This window comes from Rhincodon typus, chromosome 27 (genome assembly GCF_021869965.1).
Source record: "Rhincodon typus isolate 14 chromosome 27, sRhiTyp1.1, whole genome shotgun sequence".
Lineage (NCBI taxonomy): Eukaryota > Metazoa > Chordata > Chondrichthyes > Orectolobiformes > Rhincodontidae > Rhincodon > Rhincodon typus.
Genome location: NC_063358.1, coordinates 7,067,127 through 7,085,279, shown reverse-complemented (window position 1 = coordinate 7,085,279; position 18,153 = coordinate 7,067,127). Strand labels below are relative to the sequence as shown.

The 18,153-nt window shown below is 45.8% G+C and overlaps 1 protein-coding gene across 2 annotated transcripts; it reads left to right on the top strand.

Annotated features, from left to right (window-relative positions):
* The first annotated feature begins 4,728 nt into the window (after positions 1-4,728).
* LOC109910510 (rho-related GTP-binding protein RhoB-like) lies at positions 4,729-17,744 on the top strand. Of its 2 annotated transcripts, XM_048613262.1 has the most exons (2): positions 4,729-4,751; positions 14,225-17,744. In XM_048613262.1, exons 1-2 carry the CDS (start codon positions 4,729-4,731, stop codon positions 14,793-14,795), a joined length of 594 nt encoding a protein of 197 aa, XP_048469219.1. In that variant the 3' UTR covers positions 14,796-17,744. The 2 variants fall into 2 exon arrangements, with proteins under 2 accessions (XP_048469219.1, XP_048469220.1); XM_048613263.1 differs by lacking the exon at positions 4,729-4,751 and having other exon boundaries at positions 14,129-17,744.
* The last annotated feature ends 409 nt before the right edge of the window (positions 17,745-18,153 follow it).

The window sequence follows — 18,153 nt, the reverse complement described above, 5'->3', positions numbered from 1 at the left end:
CAATTATTTTCTGAGCATTCAGTTCCCAGTTTGCTCCTTTATTTATGTTGTTGAATTCAAATAGGTGGACAATTTTGTTTCTTTTTACACAAGATTATTCAGAACTCGCCTTCGTATCTGGGAACCTATAGGAACGTGCACACTTGTTTCCCCAGGCGGCCCAGAAAATATAAAAACCAAAAGGACTGCAGATGTTGTAAATCAGGAGCAAAAACAAAGTTGCTGGAAAAGCTCAGCAGGTCTGGCTGCATCTGTGAAGGAAAAAACAGAGTTAACGTTTCGGGTCCGGTGACCCTTCCTCAGAACAGTCCTTAAAAGCAAAAACAAAGTTGCTGGAAAAGCTCAGCAGGTCTGGCTGCATCTGTGAAGGAAAAAACAGAGTTAACTATTTTAAGGACTGCTCTGAGGAAGGGTCACCGGACCCGAAACATTAACTCTGTTTTCTCCTTCACAGATGCTGCCAGACCTGCTGAGCTTTTCCAGCAACTTTGTTTTTTTCACCCCAGAAAATATTCCTTAAACAGGAGAAATATCCAACTGTATGAAGAACGAGGCAGCTTCCTCCATCAGAATCCTTTTCTATCGCACTCATTAGGGACAGATATCTGTATGTTTCCCGTTTGGTGGGGCAATCTTAAAATGAGAAGTCATCGTTTTGGGAGGAGGAGCAGCAGATTTAAAACGGAGATGAGGTGAAATTACTTCTCCAAAAGGTCGGTGAATCTGCGGTATTCACTGTCCCAGAGTACAGTGGATGCTGGGACATAAGGAGGAGATTAGCAGATTTTTAATGAGTTATAGGTTGAAGGGTTATGGGGAGCAGTGGAGTTGAGGCTGAGATCTGATCAACCATGATTGTATTAAATAGTGGAGCAGGATCGAGGGGCTGAATGTCTTCTTAAACCCTGGTCTCTCACAGACAGGGATCTGGCTGAATCTTATTTTTCACAGTAGGAAGAGGACCATCTTAATCTCTCTGTGTGCAGTAAGGGGGTGATCTGTTTGGGCTGTTAAGACATTTAAAGGCATTGATTGAGAGAAAGAAACTATTTAATGGGCAGGCAGGGGCAGGTCCATAATAAGGGAAAATAATTTTAAAATGAGAGCAGGTTTTTGAAGGGTGATGGCAGGATGCACAGAGGAGAGTATTAATCTGGAACATGCCCCACCACCCCAAAAGCAAACCTGTGAATCCTGGGGTTCAAGTAAAAATTTCAAAACTGGGATGATAAATTTCCGTTAAGCAGGAGTCTGAAGGGTATGATGGAGTTAAAGTACAGTTTAGACTTCGTATAACTGAATTCCAGGGTGGCATGGTGGCTAACACCACTATGTCACAGCACTGGGGACCCAGGTTCAATTCCACCCTTGGGTGACCAGCTGTGTGGAGTTTGCATGTTCTCTCTCCGGGCGCTCTGGTTTCCTCCCACAGTCCAAACTTGTGTGTGTTAGGTGGATTAACCATGCTATATTGCCCACAGTGTCCAGGGATGTGCAGGTTAGAGGGATTAGCCCTGGGAAATACAGGGATAGGGGGAATGGCATGGGTCTGAGTGGGATGCTCTTTAGAGAATCGGTGCAGTGTTGATGGGCTGAATGGCCCCTTCCTACCCTGTAGGGATCCCATGAATAATGGGGAAAGAGGAACTGAATGGCCTGTCGTGTAACCTGACTTGTGTGAGGTGCCATTAACACTCAGTATTTCATGTGAGAAGCTCTGGGAAAATAAGTCCTGCTGGAGGAGATGGAACGCAATCAATTCCTTTCTTCAATGATGACGTTACTATTGTGCAAACAGGATGTAGCGAGTTACAATGAAGGTTTCCCCTCCTGTGATTGGCCACTATATTTACTCCACCAGTTTGTTGTTGAAAAGGAGCAGCTGATTTCTCTGTTCAGTCTGGACCTGGCTGTCCCTCTGAAACAAAGAAGCTGCTGTTAGGTCACAGGCAGCCCTGCAGCACCCTGGCCATGCCTCTCAAGAATCACTGACTTCAATAAAATAATAATCAGTTCCTTAAAAAGCAGGGCCAAAAACATCACTGCTGCCCTGCCCCAAACAGTTCAAAACATTGGTCAAAATAAATCTGCATCGGGACTCTAAGATGGTTATAATATCACTGTACCTCTAATTCAGAGGCCTGGTAGAAGATATTTTCCTCGTCAGTGTGTTCAGAGGTGTTGTTAAAGGTAAAGTCACAATACTCCCAGAGAATCACAACTGGCAGTGATTCAACATGAGGGTCACCATCTTCAGGCAAGAGTTGAGAAGGTTACAGTGGCTCAGTGGTCAGCACTGTTGCCTCATAGGCCCAGGGACCTGAGTTCATATTCCAACCTCGGGCAACTGTCTGTGTGGAGTTTGCACATTCTCCCCGCGTCTGCGTGGGTTTCCTCTGGGTGTTCCAGTTTCCTCCCACAGTCCAAAGATGTGCAGGTTTGGTGGACTGGCCGTGCTAAATTACTCTGTAGTGTCCAGGGATGTGTAGGCTAGGTAGATTTTAGACATGGGAAAGGCAGGGTTACAAGGAAGGGGTGGGTTGCTTGAACCCAGGCCACCTCGCTCAGAGGTAGTGACACTACCACTGTGCCACAAGAGCCCTGGTTGAGAGCTTCAAAAACATCAGTTCAATCCCACTGGTCAGCTGTGGAATGCAAATTCAATTAATTGCTCAATCTGGAATAAAATTTGATAATGATTATTATTCAAGTCCCATCCTTTAGGGAAGAAAATCTGCCATTCTTACCTGGTCTAGCCTACATGTGACTCTAGACCCGAAGCAGTGTGGTTGACTCTAAACTGTCCCATTCATAAGTATATGAATTAGAAGGAGGAGTAAGCCATTCAGCCCCATTAGAGCCTGCTGTATCACTTAATGAGGTCATGGTTGATCTGATTGTGGCTGCAACTCTGCATTCCTGCCAAACCCTGATGAGCTTTGACCTTCTTTACTTCAGTTGTTGACATCTCCCTGCTACCTCCTCAAAGTTGGTAACGGATGGGCAATAAAATCCTGGGACCTTGCCGGCAACGCTCACAGCTCAAGAAAAGAACTCAAAGTGAAACTGGCCTCTCGACTGGAACAGTTGGAAAATCATCCAGGGTGGAGGTCAGTCCACAAAATGTGAGCCTGGTCTGCTCCCCCCAGAGCCTGGTCACAATCCCACGCAGGGTTACTGGCATGAGATGTAGGCACAAAAGTAGCTGATTTCGTCCATCTCTTGTTTTCCTTTGCTCATCCGTAGGCCCCAGGACAGTTGCTGGGGAATCGAACTTGTTAAGCCAATCACACGACAGCACGTTGCATGTGGCCAATTGGAAGGTTCACCAATCCCCCAGCCAACAGAGGAATAAATAGACAATACATTCCCTGAATAAACAAAGGAGGGTGAGTGGGTAATTGAGCCAAAGGTGAATACATTCCCAGGGCCAAGTACCTTCTGTGGTTGTCTTCATTTCCTCAAACTCACCAGAATTGAAAAGGAATCTTAAAAAAAAGTTGAAAGAAAGGACTGAAATATCGCAGATCCAAAGGTCAGCATTACCCTGGAATGATGGGCCAAATGATCACTGTATTATTCCAGATCATTAAACTCAACCTAATAAGATTCTGCATGGACTTAACAGGGTGGAAGCTGAAATGATAGTTTCACATTTGTGAGAGACATGAATGAGGAAGCACAAGTAAAAAATAATGGGGGAGGTGGGGGTTTCCATCTAAGACAGAGATGAAGAGAATTTTTTTCTCTATCAGAGGGTGGTGGGTTTGTAGAACTCTCTTCTCCAGAGAATCTGGAGGCAGGGGGTCATTGGCTATTGTTAAGGTTGAGTTGGCTGGATTCTTGACTGACAAGGAACCAAAGCTTGTCAGGAGGTAGCGAGGAACATAGAGGCCTCGATTAGACCATGATCTTAGCAAATGGTGACAGTTGGGAGGGACTAAATGGCCTACCCTAATCCTAATCATGTGCAGAATGAACGGCAAGAGGAAGTGGTGGATGAGGGTACAGTTATGATATTTAAATGACATTTAGATAAACACATGAATAAAAAATATTTGGAGGGATATGGGTCAAGTACAGGCAGGTGGGACTAGTTTAGTTTGGGATTATGGTCAGTATGGACTGGTCAGACCGAAAGGTCTGTTTTCGTGCTGTATGTCTCTATTACTCTAAATCATATGATTGTATTCACTAAAACAAGAGAAGTCTAAACTAAGTGGAGATAGCAAGAACTGCACATGCTGGAGTCAGAGATAACAGTGTGGAGCTGGAGGAACACAGCAGGCCAGGCAACATCAGAGGAACAGGAAAGTTGACGTTTCGGGTTGGAACCCTTCATCAGGTATGGGGAGAGGGAAGAGAGCTGGGAAGTAAATAGAGGGAGTAGGGGTGGGGCTGGGGAAGGTAGGTGGGATGGTGATAGGTGAGTGCAGGTAGGGAGTGATGGGGATTGGTCAGTGGGATGGGTGGGCAGATAGGTGGGAGAGAAGACGGGCAGGTTGTGTCAGGTCAAGGAGGCGGGGATGAGAGGGAGCGTTGGTCCTGGGATGATGCCGGGGGTGGGGAGATCTTAAAACTGGTAAAATCTACATTTAGACCATTGGGCTGCAGGTTCCCGAGGCTGAATATGAGGTGCTGCTCCTCCAGTTTGTGGGTGGTGTCATTGTGACACTGGAGGAGGCCCAGGATGGACATGTCACACAGCGAGTGGGAGGGGGAGTTAAAATGGTTAGTGACCAGAAGGTGTTGTCGTTGTCGCATACAGAGCACAGATGCTCCAGGAAATGGTCTCCGAGTCTCCGCTTGGTCTCACCGATGTAGAGGAGGCCACATCAGGAGCAACGGATACAAGAGACCAAGTTGTCGGTTGTCCCAGTCTGATATGAAAGGCTTGCTTTGGGCTTTGAATGGAGGTGAGGGGGGAGGTGTAGGGGCAGGTGTAGCACTTCCTGCGGTTGCCGGGAAAGGTGGGGCTGGTGGGGAGCGTGGAGCGGACAAGGGAGTCGGGGAGAGAGTGGTCCCTACGCAAGGCAGATAGGGGTGGGGAGGGAAATAATCCGCCCACTTCCTACAGACTAAGGGGGTGGCCATATGCACCTGCATGGGCCCAAGCTATGCCTGCCTCTTCATAGGATACATGGAACAGTCCTCCTTCTGCAGCAACACTGGCCCTATCTCCCATCTCTTCCTCTGCTACATTGATAACTGTATTTAGTGCTGCCTCATGCTCCCACGCAGAGCTTGAGCAGTTCATCAACTTTACTAACACCTTTCACCCCAACCTCAAATTCACCCGGACCATCTCCGGTACCTCCCTTCCCTTCCTGGACCTCTCCGTTTCCGTCTCTGGTAACTGCCTCAGGTGACATCTATTTCAAGCCCACTGACTCCCACAGCTACCTGGACTATACCTCCTCTCACCCACCTTCCTGTAAGAATGTGATCCACTCCCGAACATCCCAGATGTCCTCCTATTTCAAGGACTGTAACTTACCCCCTCTGGTGATCAAAAATGCCCTCAACCACATCTCTTGCGTTTCCCACACTTCTGCCCACAAAATCCCTCACCCAAAATAAAAATAAAGACAGAATCCCCCTTGTCCTCACATATCACCCCATCAATCTCTGCATCCAACATATCATTCCATAGAACATTTCTGAGAGATGGGAATGTTGCTATATGAAAGCACATAGCATTTCATTGAGGTAGAGACAGTCTGCCTGACTTCCTGTGTGTGTTATGTCTGTGGGTATGTCCTTTATAGGAACTTCTTCCCAGAGAGACAACACACAAAGACTGCAAACTGCAACTTTTCCTTCAGCTTCTCTCAACCCTTGGTTTCAGCAAACTCTCTTCAGTTATTTTATTCAGCAATACAAGTAGGTACCAGAAGTATCAGATCCATGGGAAGAAATAACAGATAGATTGTGTTCATATAGTGCTGTTTTTGTCCTCATTGTCATGTTAGCGATAATGGTCTAATCAACAATTGCTCATCAGGGATTTATTAACTCTGTGAGTTAGCTTATTTAAAACCACAAGCCATTGGTGCAAAAGTAAACCATTTTGCCCAATGATTGTGCTCCCCCATTCAATGAGATCATGCCTGACCTAATAATCCTCATCGCTATTTTCCTGTATTTTTTCCCCATAATCCTTGTTTCCCTTTCTGATTAAAAATCTGTCTATCTCAGCCTTAAGTATACTTAACAATGTACCCTCCTTGACAGCCCTCTGTGGTAGAGACAAAAGCAGAAGTTGCTGGAAAAGCTCAGCAGGTGAGCCTTCCTCAGAAAATTCTGAGGAAGCGTCGGCGGACCCAAAACGTTAACTCTGATATTTTTCTTCACAGATGCTGCCAGACCTGCTGAGCTTTCCAGCAACTTCTGTTCTTGTTCCTGATTTACAGCATCCGCAGTTCTTTCAGTTTTTACACTGTAGTAAAGAGTTTCACAGATTCACGATCATTTGAGAGAAGAAATTCTTCCTCATCTCTGTCTTGAATAAGCGATCTCCTTATTCTGAGACAATGGCCTCTGGTGCCTAGGCTTTCCCGCAAGGAGAAACAACTTTTCCACATCTACCCTGTCAAGTCCTGTAAGAACCTTCTATATTTCAAGATCACCTCTCATTTTTCTAAATTCTAATCAGCACAGGGCCAACCTACTCAACCTCCCCTCATAAGAGTGTCCCTCCATATCAGGGATCAGCCTAGTGAATTTTCTCTGAACTGCCTCTAATGCCAATGGCAACAAACTGGGAGATTCCTGGTTCTTAACATCCACATGAGCAGTCGTCCTAATCTCACGTGCCACATCCTGCTCCTAAACTCAGCACCTGATTCCAATACAGTGTGTGATACAGAAGCCTCTCAGTGTTGAGGAGAGCCATAATGGAGCGGCTGGGGGCTGGAGAGGAGCGGCTGGGGGTTGGGATGGAGCGGCTGGGGGCATGGAGTGGAGCTGAGACAGTAATTGGACTGGGGTCCAATGTAGGCAGTCAGCAGCTTGAGGCCAGTCAGACCATGTGTGGAAGCCCCCTGCGCTGATCTACTGCAATGTAATGTTTATCTGTAATCTGTTTATCTGACTTATTTCTTATTTTCTAACATACTATGAGTCAATCTAAGGTAATGTAACATTTTTCTTTATTTCTCTATTTTATATCTAAGACTTGTACCTCGGTACTTTGTATCTAAGATGGCACATGAAGGCTGACATTGTAAACTTTTCACTGTACTCCTGTACTTCTGTACTTGAGTACATGTGACAATAAAACGTAATTTTAATTCTTCTAATATAGCTTTCCTCGAATAAGGGGCTTAAAACTGTTCACAGTTTTCCAGCTGCAGTCCAACCAGTGCTCTGAATAGTTTTAGCAAAACCTTCCTAACTTTTATATTCCATCCCCTTTGAAATAAAGGTCCATATTTCTCTTGCTGTTTTTATTCCCCATTGTTCTTCGATGGCAGCTTTCTGTGAATCATGGACAAGGACTCCCAAATCCCTCTGTAGTTGACATAGTAAAGCACATAACTAGTTATATTGCAGCAGTGCAACCGATTTTCAATCTATACCAGGCCAACTGTCAAGTCACAATATTGTATACACACCACATACAGTCTTTAAAGGAGATTGTTTTTATTCATTTATGGGATGAGGGCATTGCTGGCCAGGCAGCATTTATTGCCCAGAGGGCAATTGCTGTGGGTCTGGAGTCACAGGGAGGCCAGATGAGATAAGGATAGCAGTTTCCTTCCCTAAAGGACATTAGCGAACCACATGAGATTTTTTCCTGACAATTGACAATGTCATCATTAGATTCTTAACTCCAAATATCTTTTTTATTGAATTCAAATTCTACCACCTGCTGTAGCGGGATTTGAACCCGGGTCCCCAGAATGTTATCTGGTTCTCTGGATTAACAGTCCAGCAATAATAACTCAAGGCCATCGCCTCCCCCAGCATGGTATTATCCTCTTAAAGGCAGGTATACATGTAATATTCATGTTGTCTCTCAGAGCTGTGGCTTTTAATTTAGATAAATGTGAGGTATTGCATTTTGGCAAGGCAAACCAGGGCAGGACTTACCCAGTTAGTGGTAGGGCCCCTGGGAGTGTTGACAAACAAAAAGACCTAGGGGTGCAAGTTCATAGTTCTTTGAAAGTGGAGTCACAGGTAGACAGGGTGGTGAAGAAGGCGTTTGGTGCACTTGCCTTCATTGGTCAGTGCATTGAGTATAGGAGTTGGGAGGTCATGGTATGGCTGTACAGTACATTGGTGAGGCCCCTTCGGAATCTGCATACAATTCTGGTCTCCCTGCTATAGGAAAGATGTTGTCAAATGTGAAAGGTTTACAAGGATGTTTTGGGACCAGAGGGTTTGAGCCATAGGGAGATGCTGAATATTCTGGGGCTTTTGTCCCTGGAGCATTGGAGGCTGAGGGTTGACCTGATAGAGGTTTATAAAATCATGAGGGACACAGATAGGGTGAATAGCCAAGGTCTTTTCCCCAGGGTGGGAGAGTCCAAAACTAGAGGGCATAGGTTTAAGGTGAGAAGGGAGAGATTTAAAAGGTTCCTAAGGGGCAACTTCTTCACACAGAGGCTGGTGCGTGTGTTGATCGAGCTGCCAGAGGAAGTGGTGGAGGCTAGTACAGTTACAACATTTAAAAGGCATCTGGATGGATACATGAATAGGAAGGGTTTAGAGGGATATGGGCCAAATGCTAGCAAATGGAACTCGACCAGTTTAGGATATCTGGTTGGCACAGACAAGTTGGACCGAAGGGTCTGTTTCTGTGCTGTATAACTCTATGATTCTGTGTCCCAAAGTTCTAGGTGACTTCTGGTCGATGAACTCACCCAGAAAAAGCCCTTCTCTTGTGCGGAATAAATTCTATGAGTTGGGGCAGGTGGGCAAGATGAAGGGAGTCTAATGATCGACTGGCCAATCATGCGCTGACCATTGAGAGCTGCCTCTTCTCTGCGTCCAGTACATTTCAACACAAGTGACTAACTCCGTACTGAGAGTTGGTAGCACACTCCGGCTGTTTAAGGGTTGGTTAGCTTAGTTGGCTGGGTAGTTGGTTTGTAATGCAGTGTGGCACTAACAGTGTGGTTTGAATTCCTGCACTGACTGAGGTCACCGTGAAGGACTCTCCTTCTCAACCACTCTCCTCACCAGAGGTGTGGTAACCTCAGGTTAACACCTCTACCAGTTGCCTGTCTAATGAGAGAGCATTACATGGGTGGCTCAGAGCACCAGGGACCCGGGTTCGATCCCAGCCTTGGGCGACTGTCTGTGTGATGTTTGCACATTCTCCCTGTGTCTGCATGGGTTTCCTCCGGGTGCTCTGATTTCCTCCCACAGTCCAAAAGATTCCATTCACCTCCTAATCTTCCCAACCCCCTCACTCCCTTCCAAACCCCTCACTCACTCCCATTCATCTCCCAACCCCTTTACTCCCGTTCTCCTCCCAGCACCCTCGCTCCCTCGCAACTCCCTCACTCTCTCTCATTCTCCTACCAAGAGCCTCACCACCTCTCATTCCTCTCCCAAACCCCCCAACACTCTCACTCTCTCATTCATCTTCTAACTCCCTCACTCCCTCCCATTACCATTCCCCTCCTAACCCCCTCACTCACTCACATTCAACTCCCAACTCCCTCACTCCTTCCCATTTCCCTTCCAACTCCCTCACTCCCTCCCACTGGACATTTTCCTCTTAATCTCCTTACTGGTTCGTGCTCACCAGCTCACTCACCGCCCCCTTTACTCCTCATGAGGGCTCAGGAGTGGGGTTATGTGTGGGAGTGGGTGCATGACATGCTGAAAGAGGTGGCTGGGATGGAGTAAGAAGTCTGGAGTCAGAGTGAACAGGATGAAATGAAGTGATCGGAAGAGGACATGAGTGGGACAAAGTGAGTGGGTTGGGGGAGGAGGTGAGTCTGAGTGAATGAGGGGGTCAAGAGAGTCAGTGAGCAACAGGTAAGGAACCTCAACAAGATGGAGGGAATGACAGAGTGAGTGGGAGGGAGTCACATAGCGACTAGGAGGGAGTGAGGAGGTGAGGAGAGTCAATGACTGGGAGCGAATGAGGAGAAAAATGGAGGCACTGAGGGGCTGTGGAGAGGTAGGGAATGGGGTGAGTGAGAGAGTGAGGAGATGGAGGGAGTGGGGGAGTGAGGGAGAGAGGAGTGGGAGGGATTAGTGGGTGAGGAGTGGGAGTGTGAGGAGGTGATGAGAGGGAGGGAGTGAGGGGGTGAGGAGAGGGAGGGAATGGGGGTGGGTGAGGGCATGAGGAGAGGGAGGAGTGGGGGATAGTGAGGGGGTGAAGAGTGAGAGGTAGTGCAAGGGAGTGAGGGGTGAGTAGAGAGAGGAAGGGGGAAGGAGAGAGTGAGCAGCAGGTGAGGAGAGGGAGGGAGTGAGGAGGTAAAACGAGGAGGGGGGGGGGGGGGTGAGGGGGAGAGGGGGAGGGGAGGGAGGGATTGGATTAGGTCTCTAATTTGAAACAAAGCAGGAAGTGCAGGAGAAACTGACGGCATCTGTGGAGGGCAGAAACAGAATTAACATTTCATGTGCAATGTGATACCTCTTCAGAACAATAATTTATAAACTATGCTAAAGCAGAATGTGCTCTTCCAGTGCGCAGTGTGACATGCGTAAACACTTCATAGAGGGCGAGACTTTCTGAATAGTTTTATGAAGTTACTTCTAATTCCACAGAGCTGTTAAAACAGCAAACAGGTCACCTGCTCTGTTAAGTTCTGAAACAGCTTCAGGGATTTCAGATGGAAAATAACTCAACTGTGCCACCCCATGGTGTAAATTCAGTACGAACAAGAGACCATTTGAAATACGAAGCCAGAACATTAAAACATCTTTCTGCCACACTGGGTCTAACAGCTCCAACTAAACAGCTCCAAATCACACCAAAAGATCCATAATAATTGTGGGAATGGACAAAACATTGATTATTGGGAAATACAGCGTTGGGTGGCAATTATTTTACTCTCCAAATCTCGACACTGTGAGAGGTCACTTGAAACAAAGAGCGTTCAGCTGGTAAAGGATTGAAGAGCCTCTAACTTTCACCATTTCTGTCTGCAATCATCGCTGGCCAGCTGTCTCTCACACTGCTCCCTCAATGGAAAGAACAAACCTCCGTAATGATTATCAGAACCTTACACAAGGTCCATGCATCTAAGCAATTAATTTTCTTTCTTTGAAAGTATTCTCACTGTTATAATTGAGGTGCACAGTGCAATCCCACTGACAGCAAAGTGAACCTGTCTGGGTTAGTCAATGAGAGGGTCAAACGCTCTCTGTTGCATGGCATCATGACATCCTTCATGATGTAGCAAGTAGGTGCTTGTCAAAAATCCTCTGATTTGGCTTTGTATTTGCTTCGTTGACATCCCATGCCCAGGAACACTGGACCAAAGGATGTGTGTCAGCTTACATAGTCAACTGACTATTTGACATTGGTGGGCTTCCCCACATTCTATGGGCATCTGCAAAACACATACAGTTCTGATGAGCAGCCATCAGTTTGAAAACTGGGGTCATTTCACATACCCACCCCCTCCCAACACCACCTCTCCTATCCTTCCTCCAGCCCCACCACCCGCCTCTATTTATTTCTGGGATCCTCTCCCCCTCCTCAGACCTGATGAAGGGTTTCGGCCCAAAACGTTGACGTTCCTGCTCCTCTGATGCTGTCTGACCCGCTGTGCTTTTCCAGCCTCACACCTATAGACTCTGACTTCCAGCACCTGCAGTAATTATTGTCTTTCTCCCAGAAACGAGTGGAGTTGGGTACAGGTTTGGTGCTAATGGTTAAAATGGTAAAAGTCTCAAAAAGCTGCTTACCCCCAGTTTCAAAGAAGGCAGGAGGAGTAAAGAGAAAACAGTCCTCTCTCATGAGATGGGCCAGTCAATGTTATTAGAAACTCTAAAATTCTAAACTCTAAAAGTCTGCAGAGGAAGCGATGGCCTAGTGGTGTTATCATGAGGCTATAAATCCTGAGACGCAGGTAATGTTCTGGGAACCCAGGTTCAACCCCATCATGGCAGATGGTGGCTATATAAATTCAATTCACAAAAAGCTGGAATTACAAGTCTATGACAACCATGAAATCATTGTTGATTGTTGGGTAAAACCCATCTGGTTCACTAATGTCCTTTAGGGAAGGAAACTGCCATCCTTACCTGGTCTGGTCTCTATGTGACTCCAGGCCCACAGCAATGTGGTTGACTCTTAACTGCCCTCTGGGCATTTCAAGACAAGCAATAAATGTTCACCTAGCCAGTGATGCCCACATCCCATAGATGAATGTCAAAAAAAAATCTATTTTCGAAAGGTTTTTATTTTTGACTCTCATTGGCCTAGTTCTGAGAAGATGATATTAGGCCTTCCTGTTGGAGAGCTGCGACATAGCTGAGGTGGTCAGGTAGAGTTGAGGGTTGACCACTGTGACCCAGCTGAATCTACCCCTCCATTGTCCCTACTGTGTGTTCTGATTGGGAATCAGACCCAGTCACTGAGTGCAAATACCCTCCCTCAGTACCTCAACAAGTCTGGAACTGAGCCATTCCAGGTCCGGACTGACCCAGGGTTTGAACCTCAGCCTGTGCTGAGTAACTTAGCCATCGCTTTCGGCAACTGTCCAACCTTTAGAAAAGGCATCCCGATCATTCTTGAGAGAGAATATTCTCCTCCTTGGCCCACAAGCTGTGCCATAAAGGCACTTACCCAAGGGACTGTGCCCATCTCTCACCTTCTTTTCCTGAGAACTGGAAAACCACGCCAAACATGAGTTAAAAAAAAGAAATCTCATCACATTGCTGTTTGTCGGAGCATACCGGGGACAAATTGGCAACACCTACAGGAAATACTTAATGGAAAGGGGTTACGGAAATGCAAATCTTTCTATCTTCCATTCTTTCTTTCTCTCTTTCTTTCTGTCTTTCCTTGTTTCCTTATTGATTGCTTTCACAATGTGCTACATTCCCAAAACAACCAATTGGATTGTAAAGGGGAAGGGGGTCATAGGTGAAGAATGGTATCAACTCAGGCTCCCCCCACCGACAGTCAACACCTTCAGCAGAGGAAGAGGAGAAGGTGAAGGAGAAAGTGAAAGTGAAAGGGAAGGAGAAGGAGAAGGAGATGGAGATTACAAAGGGCTTTTGACAGCCTGAATCCGAGAATCCATGATAAGATCTTTGGCAAAGAAACAGCTGTAGGGAAGGTAATGGGACTGAATTGACTCAGTGAGTTGTAATGAACTGGATGGGATTCAATGCTGGGGGGTGCTCATTCACTTTCAACTTTGAAAAGGAAATTCCCATTACAAAAGGGCAACTCGGAGGTTGGGGGTGGTGTCAGAGGTGGGTTAAGGGGGAGGGGGCAACATGGTGGCTCAGTGGTTAGCCTCACAGCGCCAAGGACCCAGGTTCATTAACAGCTTTGGATGACTGCCTCTGTGGAGTTTGCACATTCTCCCTGTTTCTGTGCGGATCTCGTCCCACAGTCCAAAGATGTGCAGGTTAGGGTAGGTTGGCCATGGGAAATACAGGATTACGGGGACAGGGTAGGGTAATGTGGGGCATGTCTGGGCGAGGGATGCCCTTTGGAGGGTTGGTGCAGACTTGATGGGCCGAACAGCCTGTTTCTGCACTAACAAGGTGTAGAGCTGGATGAACACAGCAGGCCAAGCAGCATCAGAGGAGCGGGAAGGCTGACGTTTCCGCACTGTAGGGATTCTATGATCCCCGAGAGGAATAATTGTACAAATCGTTCAGAGGGCTGGCACAGACTTGATAGACTGAATGGTCTCTGTCTGTGGTGTGCGTCAGCTCAGAGAGAAAAAAAACAAAGCTGAACTGAACAACAAGAACGAAAAGCCGCTGGCTATTTTTAAACGCAGTACCTGGGCTCTGTGAAAGGTGTGGGGAAAGCGAGGATTTGAGCAGTGGTGATGTCATTGAATTGCTGCAGAACAGCCCAATCATTCTGCCGGGAGGGCTGAGCTCAGAGAAACCAGGCAGACTGGATTGGCCTGTCGCTGCTTGCACTGATTCATAAAAAGGTTCATAAAAGGCAGCTGAGAGCGATAATCCTGCAGAGTGCTCGAGGTGGCTGAACACAAGAGAGCTTCCTGATCACATCAGGAATTAGATCAAGGTGTACCAGAGAGGGCAGGATGACCACGTTAAGGAGGAAGTTGGTGGTGGTTGGTGACGGTGGCTGTGGTAAGACCAGCCTGTTGTTTGTTCTGTGCAAAGACGAGTTCCCCGAAGACTACGTCCCTACAGTATTTGAGACCTACGTGGCAGATATAGAAGTTAACCAGAAGTTGGTGGAGCTGGCGCTGTGGGACACGGCCGGTCAGGAGGACTATGACCGCCTACGGCCCCTGTCCTACCCCGACACCAACGTCATCCTCATCTGCTTCTCCGTGGACAACCCCGACTCGCTGAGGAACATTCCGGACAAGTGGATGCCCGAGGTCAGGCACTTCTGCCCCAGTGTGCCAGTGGTACTGGTGGGTAACAAGAAGGACCTGAGGAGTGACCAGCGAGTGTGGAAGGAGCTGGCCCGGAGCAAGAAGGAGCCTATCCGGTGGGAAGAGGGCCAGGCCGTGGCTGAGAGGATCGGGGCCTACCGTTACCTGGAATGCTCAGCCAAGACCAAGGAAGGCGTCTGGGAGGTGTTTGAAACCGCCACCAGGGCCACCTTGAAAGCCTCGAGGATGGGATGTTTCAGCTGCCGGTGCTCCCTGCTGTAAAGGCGTGTGGAAGCAGGACTGAGAAACAGAACTTGCGTTTATGGAAGGCAACTTAGTCTCACAAGAGAAAGAAACGCCCAAAATATCAGGGAAATGGAAAGATGCATCAGGCCATGGATGTCCTTGTGGAACCTATTCTGGAGAATCAACGTGATCTATAACACAATGGACTGTTCGCTAAAAAAGAGAATTTGACTTTGGGAAACTCTCCAGATTGTGTGTTTATGTGTGTTTATGTGTGGGAGTGTGTGTGTGTGTGTGTGCCTTCATCAAACTGAGGAATTTAAACACTCCTTGTTTTAAAAAGAGGTGTAAGTTGAGCCCTTATTCCTCTACAGGGTGAAACTGCTTTATAGTGCATGTCTGAACTGTTAACCTTCCTCAATCCTGGGGCAGAAATGTGTTACAGAAATAGATCAAATCAGGGATTATCTCTCCCAGATTAGATCGCATTGTTAGTGGAGGGTTGGCAAGGGAGGTGAGGGTTCGGGGGTGTGCAGTGTAGGAGGATGTTGGTAAATCAGGATTTAGTGTAATCCTCTGAGATGGCTCTTGTTTTCTGGGGTTCAGCCTTCTGTATCCACATGCACAGTTTCTTGTCAGCTAATCTCCTAAAATGTGATGTGCTTGTTTGCAGAGTGTTCTGAGTTAGGTCATTATGAATAAGGGGAGGATTGTCAATCTAGCAACCGGTGTGAATGGAAATTCCCTGTGGGAGGAAAATAAATTTTCAGCTTGTTACCAAAGGTGATCGCTGTGAGAGAGAGAGAAAGAGTCAAAAAATTATTGTGTGTGTGTATGTGTGTGTAGATGAAGCTATATTTTTGTGTAAATGAAGGTGAAATTATAACTTTTTCAGTGTGAACATTAAACTACATTTGTGTGTGCGTGAAGGCGAAATTATACTTTTTGTGCATGAAGGTGAAATGACTTTTTTTGTACGTGTGATGGTGAAATTATATTTTCATGCGTGTGTGAAGGCAAAGTGATATTTTTGTGTGTGTGTGTGCCTTAGTGCATGAGGGTCAGATTACATTTATTGATAGGGGCCCCAAGATAATGGGAAGAGTAATTTTGTTAGCGAGATGCAAGTAGATGGTGGCACACATCCACTAGGTGAATGTTTAAATTTCAAATTGCCCAGATGGAACTTGTTTGCAATTATCTGAGCTATTAATCCCTCCTTCCTTCCCTTACCTGCAGCTCAGTCAGTGACAGAGTGGAATTGAGTTGCCTTGACTTGTAAGATTTGGGTGAACAGGCAGTAAACCACCCAACATTGATGTGAGACTGACCCCTATCCTTGCTGCAGCATTGAGTCATGGATTTTGGAAGAGGAGGTGACGAAGTTGGTGGGTGGAAAGGGATATTTGGATATAGGAGAGAGGATATATGAGAGACTTTTCAGCATATTGGATGAAGATAATGTGTAAAACAGGGCTCAAATACCAGGCAAGTCCAGGTTGACTATTTATGAGATTTACTTGAAGTCTGATTTTACCATTTATGGAAACATTTAGGTTGGATTTTTTGATTGATGTTGTGGCATTAATAGTCGAATGTAAAATGATTACCACACAGAAAATCTAAGATCTAAAATTTCAAACGATAGCATTGAAAATAATTCAGCGTTGTGCTGATAGAGTAAGGTTTCCACCCCATGAATCTGTTTGGATCAACATTTCTGCCTTAAGGCTGAACAATGATATTTTCTGAGATGAATTTTATTGTTTTGTTTTGCCAGCTCTTGATAATTAAGTCTACCACCTGTTAGAGGATCCGCATCTGTCACTGTTAAACTTTCATTCTTACACCACAGAGGTAAGAATGGTTAAAGTTGGTTAAAAATTACCTCTACCTCTAAATGCAAATTGTAAATGGTGTGGTAAAGGAAAGCTCTTGTATTTATCAAGGGTCTTTATTGTATCCCGTAGGATGTTCTGAGAACTTCCCACACAATGAATTGCTTTCAATTTATGAAACATCAAGGCACACAGGTTCACATGGTTTCAACTTCAGTCCTTTATAATTCTGTCTTGCACCTATGAATCTAAAATAACTGATAGCAATGCAGCTTGGCCAACTGTCCTTTTAACGGATTACCCCTTGTTTTGAACACTTGCCCACCGCACCTTCTTTTGAGACATTTTTATTTTTGTCCCATATTTCTAGGATAGCTCGTGGGAGCTGAGCTTGTGAGTTGAAGGGTTTGAGCAGGACTGTGCGCATCCCAAAAGGAGATGATAACATTGAGATTCTGCAGGTTAAATTGTAGTTATGTGTGACTTAACATTTCCTTGCCCCCACTATCCAACTGTTCTGGCCCCCCCACCACCCTTCCTGGTCCTGTGGTAGGATTGGGATTTTATTAAGAATTGGCCAGTCAGCTGCAATCCCTAATGTGAAACTCTAATTCTGACAGGACAAATAAGCCTCCCACAGTCAAATAGTCTGCAGACTCTCCACAACGAGTAATGATGGCACATCATTAAAAAATGTACTTTATTGTATGTGAAACATTTTGAGATGTCCAAGGGATGCAAAAGGCACTATATAAATACAAACTCTCTTCAATTCAAACAACACAGTGATATTTACGTGGTGTTGGTACTGTGGAGTGTCTGGAACCTATGGGACTAAATCTCATATACTGGGGACAGCAACTCTGTGAACAAACGCTGCCATATTCTGGTACAGATGCTTCAAGAATATTTATTTCAACGTATCATTTAAAATTTTATTTGCTTTAAAAATTGTGTAAACAGCTGATTTTTTTTCTCTCTCTGTTAATACTGAATGTAAAAGACCAAACTGAATGTCCTTCAAAGGTGCCGAAAACGAATATAAAGACTTTGTTGCAATCTTTTCTATTCAGAGTCATTGTTAACACCCCATTTGTGTTTTGTTTTTTTTTAATACGATGTAATAAATGTGAAAATAGCAACATTATTTAAAGTCTAGTGTGATATGGTACCAGTGTAAATCACTTCCATATATAGAGGGTTGCTAAAAGATAAAGGATGTAACTTTCTCACAGTAGTTCTGCGAGCTACTGAGAGGCAATTTGCAATAAGATGGACAATTAGCCCCTGCATCTCTGAGCTCACTTTTTAAATTACTATCCACTGAGCGTCATCGTGCATGTCTGGAGATTGAGTTGGAACTTTCATTTTGAAGCTCCCTTATGCTGGAAGTGTATAAAACACTAGTTAGATCGCAGCTAGAGTACTGTGTGCAGTTGGAATCTACTTTATAGGAGGGATGCGATTGCACTGGAGAGGGTGCAGAAGAAGATTTACCGGGATGTTGCCTGGTTGGAAAACTTTAGTTATGAAGAAGAACTGGACAGGCTAGGGTT